At 37.5% G+C, this 11,520-nt stretch overlaps 1 protein-coding gene across 1 annotated transcript; it reads right to left on the bottom strand.

The window, feature by feature from the left end:
- Positions 1-3,800: 3,800 nt before the first annotated feature.
- On the bottom strand, positions 3,801-9,782 carry LOC137260629 (uncharacterized). Its single transcript, XM_067798227.1, has 3 exons — positions 9,755-9,782; positions 5,348-5,809; positions 3,801-4,045 (listed from the first exon to the last, which is right to left on the bottom strand). The coding sequence occupies exons 1-3, from the start codon at positions 9,780-9,782 to the stop codon at positions 3,801-3,803; spliced, it is 735 nt and encodes a 244-aa protein (XP_067654328.1).
- Positions 9,783-11,520: the final 1,738 nt, after the last annotated feature.

The following is an 11,520-nucleotide window of genomic DNA, read 5'->3' as shown; positions in this document are numbered from 1 at the left end:
CACTGGCAACAATCCCACGACGTGTTTTGAGACGTTTGTGTCAGTCCATGCCTCGGCGGGTTCAGGCATGTATCAGGGCTTAGGGTGGACCTACCCGATATTGAACCTCGCTGACCCCTCCTGTGTTCTGTGACTCTCAGACGTTCCTGATTTATGCCTTTGTAAAAGATTCTTCAATGAAGTGGAAATAGCATTTTAATAGCTTTCATTATAAAATGTTTGTTTGATGCTGTGTTGGGCAACGTCAAACTGAGTTTACTTTATGCCTCTTCTAGCAATATCCCAACAATAACATGGATTATAACACCGGAAATCGGCTCCACACGTTGTACTTATGTGGGGAATCGAACCCGGCTCTTCGACGTGACGAGCGAACGTCCCAGGACAGTCAGAGCTTCATTTCGTTGACTGTATGTATTAGGTCCCACATAGAGCTGCACCACATTTATTCGGTGGATAGGGAAGTGGAATATTCAACAGAAACGATCACAGTATTTCCAAATGGGAAAATTGTACATATGTAATGACACGAGTAACACATCAAACGCTCACTGTTTGATATTGGATATATTATTGAATGCAGAAACATTAAGGAAATGAAATAAACACATACCTGTATCCTGAGGATATTTATTCGTGTCTTGGGATGTAATAAACAACGCTTACTGTACTTGTAAGTGAATAACGTTTACGAATTAATACAAATCACAATACAGGTATTACGGTTGCAGGTAAAGTCCAACATAGTTGAGTGCAAAAACAGTCATTAAAGCAATATAGGGAGTGATGGTAATATTCAACTCAAGGCACTGATGGTGAAGTTTCCAAACTAGACTGAATATATTTACCTTTTAATGGTATAATCGTGTTTGAATTCGACAGAGCTACGGCTCATCTCGGCGACCGTTTATGAGAGTGGAACCCAGAACAACTGGTGCAACTGGTAGCATCTTAGACAATCAATCTATCGATGACTGCTATCGTATATACGAAAACCCTCAAAAACGCCTAGGGATTGGGCTTCTTTGATAAAATATCACGGGCAATCTTTAGTCGGGTGTGTGGTACTTTTCTTTGAAATATATCTCGTAAATTTGTATTACAAAGAACATGGCTAAGAGAATTGCGTTGCGTTTAAAGTTTTTAATAAGAATAGGGCCATAAACGAGGAGTGATCCAAACACACACACACACACACACACACACACAACTACACACACACACACACACACACATACACACACAGACAAACACAGACACGTAAGCATATGTCCTCAGTAGTATTTTCTGCCACTTTGTGCTTCGATTTTGGATTTGTTACAGCTGAAATCAAATGTTATTTTAATTGCCTAATAATGTGTCTGAAAAGCACATAGTCTGTCACCGTCTCGAAAGTCAAGGGGGTAGATCCCCAATAACACTTCCCAAACCATGTGTACTCATGGGCGATCTGAATGGCCACAACTTACTCTGGGGGAGTGCGACCACAAACACTAAAGGTAACATTATTGAAGACTTTATTTCAAATAATAATTTATGGTTATACAATGATGGTGCAGATACATATTTACATCCTGGAACAGGAACATATTCAGCCCTTGACTTGCTTACTAAATGAATGTGAAGGTCAGTCCACGATGACCTCTGTGGAAGTGCCCATGTTCCTAACATATTAAACGTGTGACTCCCTCTGACACCCCTCCATCATCCAGGTGGACTTTTAGAAAGGTTAACGGGCCTTTATATGCTATACAGTGTGCTGACAAACTTAAACCCGAACATTGTATTGATGTTCCTAATGCTATCAAGTGCTTTTCTGATGAACTAAATAACATTGCTGATGGGTATATTCCAAAGTCCTCTGCAGTTCCACGCATTCGAAAACCATGGTTCAACGATGAATGCAAACACGATAGTAAGGCAAGGAAAAAGGCAGAACAATATTTTCGGTGCCACCCAATGGTGCATAATTGCAACAAATTTCAGCCTCTACATGTTAAAGCGCGGTGAAAGTGTTAACTTAATAAACGTCAATCTTGGAAAACATATGTATCCAAAATAAATTCTCGTACGCCAATGTCGCAAGATCAATTGGATTAAGCCGTCGTACTATGTATGACTTGCGAGGTCGTCTACAACAAACTCTCAGAAGATCGTCAAATCGTCCTACGTCACCTACGTGACAGATTTCTGCCGGCTACACGAACCAGGGCTGAGATGTTTAGACGTCGATTGTCCACCGTCATTGGATCCAGAACAATATTTTCTAGGTTACTGGATAGTAGTTTCACGGCTGAAGCAAACCTCTAAAACACATGTACATTCAAAGACACCCTAAACATAAACAATATATAATCTATTCCGACTCTATTTCTTGTCTTAACGGCTCTTAAATACATGTATATTCAAAGACACCCTAAACATAAACAATATGTAATCTATACCGACTCTATTTCTTGTCTTCAGGCGGTTAAAAACGTATCATGTAAACATCCACTTTTAATAGAAATTATTCAGTTGTATGAAGAGCTTGCTACTGGCCAATACGACGTCGTTTTTTGTTTGTTATCCAGTCAGTTTGGCATTTCTGGGAATACAATGGCCGATCTTGCTGCACCCTACATTGGTTATACCTACTTGGGTTGTCAGTCCAGATTTCAGGTCATCATGGGACAGTGCCGTATTGGATACACATGATATTTACATGCATAGCTGTTGAAAGGTGAAGATCCCCCGTTTTGTATCCCTTGTGATGACAGAGTCACGGTCAAACATATACTGCTTGAGTGTGTTGAATTCTCCATCACAAGGGATAAATATTTCAATGGCAAAATTGTAAAGGATCTTTTCACCACTGTCAGTTCTCATTCAATTATTGTTGGTTTTTTTTAAAAAAAATATGACTTTTCATGAATGAATTTTTATTAATGTGTTGTAGATAGATGTATTTTAATAATGGTGGTATAAATTCGCAACTGGTATTGTTAGCGGTTGTATCCTAAAAGGGGCTTAAAGTATCGTAAAATTATTGTCCTCCTGAGAGGGTACGTAAGTCCCAAATCTTTCACAGTTTAATTTTTGCTTACCCGATTTTAAACGTAGCATATTTGTTCTTTTTAAACTTGGCTAAACTTTCGTATAATCGCCAGTGGCTGAGGGGATGGTGTAAATGGAACTAGGGTCCATGCATGTAGCAAATGTACTGTATGTCCTCATGGACCCTGGTATGGTGATCTACCTTCAGTTGTTGGCGATCTATAGCCCGTTTTTATATTGAATAGTCCTCTATTGTTAACCTGTCTCAGATTCAATTACTAGTTTTAAATATCTATCCTTCGTTGACAGATTATTTACCATTCAGTATTATGTATAATCTTAATGGTTCTCGTCACAATATGGCTGAAATATTGCCATGTCACGTCAAATATTAATTCACTCACTCACTTAATTGCCTAATCAGGAAAATAAACCCCACTGTCCAACGTCACAATCATTCTAAGGAAGAATTTGGCTATCCATAAAACTTCCTTTTCCTTCAGTGTAATAGGCACAGGTCACTGGAATGTTTTCAACAAATCTTTATCGGCATGACATTGTGATTGCTGAAGTATTGTTTATTGATATTGAAATAAATCAGAGTTCTCGTTCTTGTTTGAAGTAGTCCTGATACCCATACACGGATATGAATTCCTTCGAGGGCGCACAAGTCGCTATTTGGTTTGAATAGCAAGAGCGGGTCACGAATGACCCAGTGCATGGGTTTTCGTTGCCATACCAAGTAAAGTCATAAGGAGTGCCTTTCACATGTTTCTCTCCGTCCATGTTTCCCAAGTGTTGTCAGGATTGATATCAGAGGGTCGTGGCCGTTCAAAATATAACTGACAGGTGCCGGTTGTGCTCTGGTAGCTGACCGACCTACAGCTGATCATGCCTTGACATCTTCTGATGCAGTTTACCATAGAAGCGGCCGTCACTGAAGACAACATTTGGCGTGTACTCCAACCATAAGGCACCATAAGCTCAAAGTAATTCCCGGGGTAGCCATCTAAACAAAGAACATAGGTGTACAATGTATGTATTAAATCCAGATCAATGTGAAAAGAAGTGACAAAGAACATTTCTCAAAGTCGAATAACCTTTCAACAGTCACATTCCTTTGCTGTTGAGCAATAATTCCAGCAGATCTAGCTTAGATGCATTTCGCAACTTTCGGAAACAATTTCATGTGCTCTTGTCGGCGGAGTCTTGCTAAAATGATGAGGGTCACATTCAAGGCCTCAGAAAGCCTTTCAAAAAGCGCAATATGCATTATTTGGACTTGTGACTTGAAGTGACCTTGCATGCCTTTGTATTTGTCCACGAGAACAGTTCACGTGCCTTTGCATCTGTTGGCGACAGGTTCCCTCGGTGGACCATGAAACCGCAATATTGTTTTGTACAACAGATAATAACAAACGATAAATACCCACTTTGACTTTTTCCGTGCAGCGGTGATATTGTTATGATCACTAGTTAATGCCATCTAAAGAACGAGCATAGTTGTACAGCCCATGTTTTACAGACTGATCAATGTGTGAAGAATCAAAGTGGCAAAGAACTGTCCACAAAGTCCAGTAACTGGTCAACAGTCAACCTTGCTTTAATGTTGAAGTATGTCTAGCTATTGCTGAATAAATTTCACAATTTTTTAAAACAATGGGGCGAACTCTTGTCAGGGGACAGGTGCTCAAATGTGGCTGGGAAAAGACTTTCAAAAAGAGTTATATACATTCAGACATTTTTGACATTAGACTTGGAATGACCTTGTATTCCTTTGTTTTTCTGTGTGAAGAATTTACTTGTCTTTGCGTGTATTTGTGACGGGTTCCACTGGTGGGTCAGTGTGCGCTCATCTTTTGACAAACATCTGATAGCCTTACCGTTTGAAAGTTATTAGAACACATTCTTAAGATATAACTGGCATCACACAAGTCACTTCGCATATAGCGGATGTGTTTTATAATGCAAATGGTTTTGTAGCTTGTATCATTTCTGTGTATATTTTATCAAATAAAGATAGAACACACATCATTTATCCAAACTGTACACAAACGATTATTTACAAAGTACCACTATACAACTACAGTATTGTTTAGTGTAAAAGATAATGAAAAAACGACAGAATTTTGAGTTGACTCACAATTTTGATAAGTGTAGCAACGGCCATCATATTATCGACAGTGGGTAATTATTTCCACAAAGACTTTCTCGGCCAAAAGCACATACAACACTTGAGGACAGAAGTAGATATTCTGTCTACAAACAAATCAAGACTCACACATATCTAGGAGTTGTTGGCTTTCCTTACCGAATTCCCAGTCAAATACTGCATTCCAACCGGATCCAACTGCAAAATACTGGACGTCAAAGTCCCTTTGCTGTTCAGTAAACATGAAGGTTCGTTCTCCCACGTAAGTTCCTTCACCGATGCTAAGCAATCTGCCAGTCCAGTTGACCCACATTGGCCTCATCTCGTTACAATTCAAGTATGGGTATCTTTGAGAGTATCGGGTTGAACAAGCACTGCACGGCTCCATCAAACACTTATCATTTCCCCATCCACCAAGCAAAATGTAGGCGTTCTTAGCTGAGCTGAAGTCGGGGCCATCATACAGTCGTATGTGTCCATCATTGCACCCTTTGACCCGGAAGAGAATTGCTGACCTATTCTTGATGTCAACGCCATAGTCGTGTGTATTATACATCGTGTAATCTCCGGTAGAAATGACGTTGATGTTTGTGCAGGAACCACAGACGACAAGATAGAATCCTGTAATAAGGATAAACCATTTAAGTCTGACTTTCTTATACTATGGTTTCATTTTGAGACATTTTACTGGAAAAGAAACGTTTTGTGTATTCACCAGACATGGCATGCCTAGTAAATAAATGGACATGAGCATATCGGCCAATATCATCTCTAACAAACATTTTCAGTGCACAAAACTCTTCTGAAACGTTTTCTAGTGATTTCTCTGGGAAATGTTTCATGAAACGTTTGCATAATATTTATAGAACGTTTTCTAAAAGTTATTTTGAAACGTTGTGAAAACGTTTCCAGTAATATTATTTAAACATTATCAAGGAACAAAATCCAAACTTCTACACAACTACGTTTCAGAAATGTTATTGGAACATTGGCGAAGGTTTTCCTACAGTTTGATTGAAACCAAATCACAACGCTATAAAATCGTTATCTCATCAACTCTCAGCAATGTTTCCAGATACTATACCAGGTCAGAGCAGAACCCGTGCATTCAGAATCGGACTCTGTACATAACAGGCGGGAATCTCCGTCACATTACTGGATGTAGAAGTCTGCACACCTTGCTTTTATGACAGGACGACATTTTTCTAACAAGAGGTGTGTATATTCACATTATTGTTCCTCGAAATTCTATATCTTGCCTCGTAGACGTTTATCCTTTGTTTGTAATTGTACCTATTCCTATGATGTTTTCTCAACATGTGTATGATAGATAGTACTTGTGACATAAACTGTATGAGACGAAGTGTTAGAGTGACTGTTTAGTACATGAGCGTCAGTGGTCAAAAGATCAAAATCAATAGTACAAGCAAGATGTGATAACCTGTTTCTACGCGCTTGCAGAGTGGTAAACTAATAACTGCATATTCATATCCAAACTATGTCACGTGTATCTGTGTTTGCAAATAATGCAATATAGAGTTCAAGGTGATATCAATTAAATTACAAGGAAACGTCGACTATTAACTTAGCTATAATATTACCATTTATTAAATTACCAAAGTGTAGACATGTTTTCAAATGTAGGAAGTTTTCCTGTTTCTTCTGCCCTATCTGCCGACACACATTTGGTCACGTAGACACTCTTGCTTGCTTATCAACGATGTACATGAAATCGGGGGACAAGTTGACATTTGAATCGACTCCAGTTCGTTATTTTATAACAGTATAAACAGTACGTCACTTCCCTAACAACAACAAATTGCTTTTATTTCGTTAGTAATAAATTCCTGTTGTATATGGTTGAAGGTCTACTGAAGTTGATTGATTTGTATTTATTTTGTACGTTTTCGATAAATACTGGTGGAAGTTTGTACTCTTCAACACTTTCACGGAACATAAACATGTGTAGCCGCAATTTAGCATCATCAAGAGTGAAGCAACAGGAGTTATTTATAGTATTTCTAGAAATGTCAGAAGCCAAAAAAAAAACAACGCAAGAAGAGACTTACGCCAAATATGACTGATTATTTTCCACATCTATTAATGAAATGAAGTAGTATTTAAATCATATAATTGCTTTGTTTTCATTTTCACTAATAATAAAGGATGACATAATTAACAAATTTGCTTATGTGGATGTATTTATTGACGGGATTCCAAACACTTAGTGTTGGTAATCTAGCCTTGCAGCGAAATCAGAAGGTGATATTGTTTCTGATATCTCTACAATCGCAACAAATTTCAACCCAAACGTTTCTGAAACGTTTTGGAAACCCAGTGGACACGTACTTGAAACGTTTTTAGAAGGTTTCTAATGTTTCTGGTCCACGTTTCGTCAATAAATTTTTAATTTTTTTTAAACCCACAATGTTTTAAAAACCATGTGGACACGTTTTTAAAACGTTTTCAAAACGTTCTGTTTTCGTGGAGATACAATGCCTTGATTCAAGAGACAAAGCAGCCGTGTATTCTCTAGGCATAGTCTGGTCGTAAGGATGAACAGAGGCATTTGGCATCTTGTGTTACACTCAACTGGCACTGGTAATGAAAGAAGATGTTACGCCCTTACTTTATTATCAGAATAGGATCATAAGGATGAAATGAGACTTTCCGACCCTATTTTGTATTGGGAACAGTTAATCGACCTTCAGGAGGAGGAAAGACATTACGACCCTCTTCAGTTATCTGAACACATAACCGACGTTTTAGGCAAGGAAGAAGACTTCACCATACTTTCTTTTCTTTGTCGAGCAGTTAACCTCCCGTTAACAACAGAAGACATCACAACATTTCGATATTTTGTTTTCACACCAGTCAGAGGGAGTAAGGATGAAGGTAGGCATTACGAACGAATTTTGTGTTTCGGGGCAGTAAACCGGATGTCAGGAAATTACAACCTTATGGTGTTTTTGAAACAGTTCAGGGACTATGGCGCGAAAGAAGACACTATGAATATATTTTTTTTTTTAATAATAAACAGTCAGTAACGATGACCCATGTTAGGTGCAGTATCATGCTAGTCAGGACGAGAGAAGACATCGCGATCTTATTTTACTATCTTGATCATTTGTAAGAACACTGAAGCCTGTGTCATATGGAAAGGTACCGATCACTGATCATTGAATACAAAATTATAGTGTTAGCTTTGCTATTATTATGGAGTGTTCAGTTAACCAAGGAGAAAAATAAGACCAAACATTTCAGACGGATAATGTAACACGCAATGACCACTAATGCCACCAGAGAGTACTTTGTTTATTAATACGAGGAAGTTCGGCAGAGTAGCAGCATGTATGTACTGATAATGAACAGTCAACAGCAGGACGGGAATAATTTTTCTTGTCGCTGTGTTTGCATGAACAAATACTTGTTTCTTTGATAGTTTGATTTTGAAAAAGAACTTTAACGAGAAAATGAAGTAATGGGTAAGGATTAAAACCTCAAAATGTTTGAAGAAGTAGATGAATATTAAGTAAATGAACAAAAAATGAAAAATATTGAACTTTTGAAATAAGCTTGAATCCGTGAGAAAATAACTGAAGTAATTCAAGACACAACAATGTATACTTATGATAAAACATTATGTAAGAAAGTAATCTCATGTAAATAAGTTCAGGTTGAAAATATATTTCTTCACAGTGATATGCATAGTGTCAATAGTATCAAAGTGACAGAAGATCCGTTTTTCATACTGAAGGTGAGAGGCGTCAATTTTTGTTTCCCTCCTATCTATTATTGAAGACGTTTTAGACAATCCTAACACGATAAAGTAGCTCAACTTGTCTTTGAAATGAACTTCATTCTATATCGTAAACAAGTTATCCAAATTGGCAACATATTTGTTGTCTCCACTCTTCTTTATCCCTTTGGTGTTGCTATTCTCAGTATACCCAGTGCCAATTAAAATTAAAGAAGAGAGTTTTGTTGATGTCAGCTTCTTTATATGAGGAAGACAACGTTTCGGAGTACACCCTCGTTTTAACGCCCTGTCTCAAAGGAGTACACACATACTTATTCCTTCACCACGTGTAAGAAACTGAAGCATTTAACGAGCTTCCGGTATGAGAAACTATGCAAGTGCATTATGGAAACAAACAGTGCATAGAACAAATATGATCATTCTTATTTAGGCAATCCCGTCCAGTAATAAAATAAAGTTTACTGCCGATTGAATGTATGGTGAGTAGTGTTGAGCCCTGAAATGATTCATGTTATGAGTCGACGAAGTTTATTTTTCAATTTCAAAATAAGTACGTTACCAATTATTATAAAATGTCCAAAGGTCAAATGGGTCCCTTGAGATTGTTTGTGGGCTTCTTCCTTTACGCACCGAATATATGATTAAATATGATTAAAAGTCCTGCTTTAGTTATCATTTATACTCCATGTCACAAAATGATGAATCGCCTCTGCTGTTTCGTGAATATCTCTGGTACATTCGTAAACAGCAGTTCATGTATAACCCTGAAAGTCTTGAAAACTGATTCTGACGAAACACGAAATTACCTGCAACAGTGTGGATAGAGAATCCCATCTTTGTCCAAAAGCTCTAACGTAGCTCTCGTGTTACCCGCTTCTTCCCAGTGTAACAGTACTATCCCGTATGGATAGCGACACACACACATGCAGAGAGTCAAGGAACCAAATGAAATATTAACGAGCACATGCGACGCTTCTCTCTGTTAGTGTGATCCTTGGTGTATATATGGTATACAATGCATCACATACACAGAAATATTCCATCGATAGTCTGCCTTGCCAGAACACAATATATTATCATTGCATAGAACGATGGTTTCATTGTCCAAGGTACGATAGAACCGACTTATTTGTCCAGTGGACAGTCGGTGTTTCTATATCTTGGCTCTTTCGGAGAACGTTCATGTAGTATGTATGCGAGTAGTCAGTTCTACACCCGAGATTCAGTGGCGTTATTTAACAAAGATACCAAACTCACTTATAATGGCCACTAGGCAGCTGCCAAGCTAACAGTTAACATATATACAATACTCTTTCAAGGGATTCTCTTCCTGTAGCGTTTCTCAAACGACTTGTTTACGTGACTAAAATGTTATCAAGAATCAAAATGAACACGTTCACACACCATCTTTTTAGAAACATTGGCGAAGGTTTCCTTTGCTTTGGTTGAAACCAAATCACATCGTTTATAAAATCATTTTCAAAACATTTTGAAGTATACTTATTTACAAAAGCATGTCTCTGTTCACTGAAGGTAAGTATGTTAACTTGAAAATAATCATCATACATAATAATAATTATAACATACATTAAATTACAAGTTCTTAAAAACTGTTGTGGACATTTTATCAAGCGGAATTATAGTATGCCATGTGTTTCATTACTATCACAGATTTTTGTACTGTTCTGTTTACAATAGATCCAACATTTATTGTGTTTAAAGCTGTACGTTCTAGTTTAGCCTTCTCTTCGTAAACAATCCTTAAGGTGTCAGCTCTCAGGAAGTTTCCCCGATTTTCCCTGATACTTTATCAGGTCAGAGAAGAACCGATGCATTTAAAATCGGACTCTTGATATAGATACAACACATTGCTACATAAATATACCTTATCACGCCAGTGTGTATTGGAATGGTTAATATCAGACAGACAGACAGACAGGTTTTATTCAGTAGTGAAGGCCCAGTGGCCCATAGTACAGTTAATTTTTCTTTTTAACAAATATTGGTCACGTGACACGAAATTATGGTTTTACATGTAATTTAAGGATGGACATCAAATGTTTAATAAAACTGGCAGCTGATTTAATAGTGTCATCGTTTTTAGATTTAAGTATTTTATATATCGTTTGTGGGGAATCATTAAAGCATTTTAAATACTTCCTTCGGCCGGCAGAGAATGCCTCACAATCTAATAGTAGGTGACGTTCGTCTTCAGTTTTACCAGAAGAACAATAAGAACATGATAAATCTTCTAGTGTATTTTTATCTTTTCTATAACGTTGTATTTTTAAGGCATGTAGAGAGATTCTAAATTTACAAAAATGTCTTAAAAGGGACTTATCATTAAGGACCCTAATATATTTTTCAGGTCCAAACATCGATTTACATTGTGAATAGTGACTTAGAAAACTCGATGAATTTACTGATACGTGCCAATTCTGAATGTATATATCTTTTATTCGTTGTTTAAATGCTGACAGAAACATTTTTATATCACCAACATCTTGCTTAAACCAAACATAAGAAAACCCACTTAAAAATAACACATTTCGCACACCCGAAGCCCAAGAAT

The sequence above is a fragment of the Haliotis asinina genome, chromosome 14, assembly GCF_037392515.1.
Source record: "Haliotis asinina isolate JCU_RB_2024 chromosome 14, JCU_Hal_asi_v2, whole genome shotgun sequence".
In the NCBI taxonomy this organism is placed as follows: domain Eukaryota; kingdom Metazoa; phylum Mollusca; class Gastropoda; order Lepetellida; family Haliotidae; genus Haliotis; species Haliotis asinina.
The sequence above is the reverse complement of the archived record's forward strand: the minus strand, read 5'-3'. Positions and strand labels throughout refer to the sequence as shown.

Bases quoted from the DNA above. Each gene is read 5' to 3' on its own strand.
- LOC137260629 (XM_067798227.1), bottom strand. From the start codon at position 9,782: ATGGGATTCTCTATCCACACTGTTGCAG. The intron at 5,810-9,754 runs GTAATTTCGTGT...TCCTTATTACAG, and splicing joins CTCTATCCACACTGTTGCAG to GATTCTATCTTGTCGTCTGT. The intron at 4,046-5,347 runs GTAAGGAAAGCC...TTCTTTGTTTAG, and splicing joins AGTATTTGACTGGGAATTCG to ATGGCTACCCCGGGAATTAC.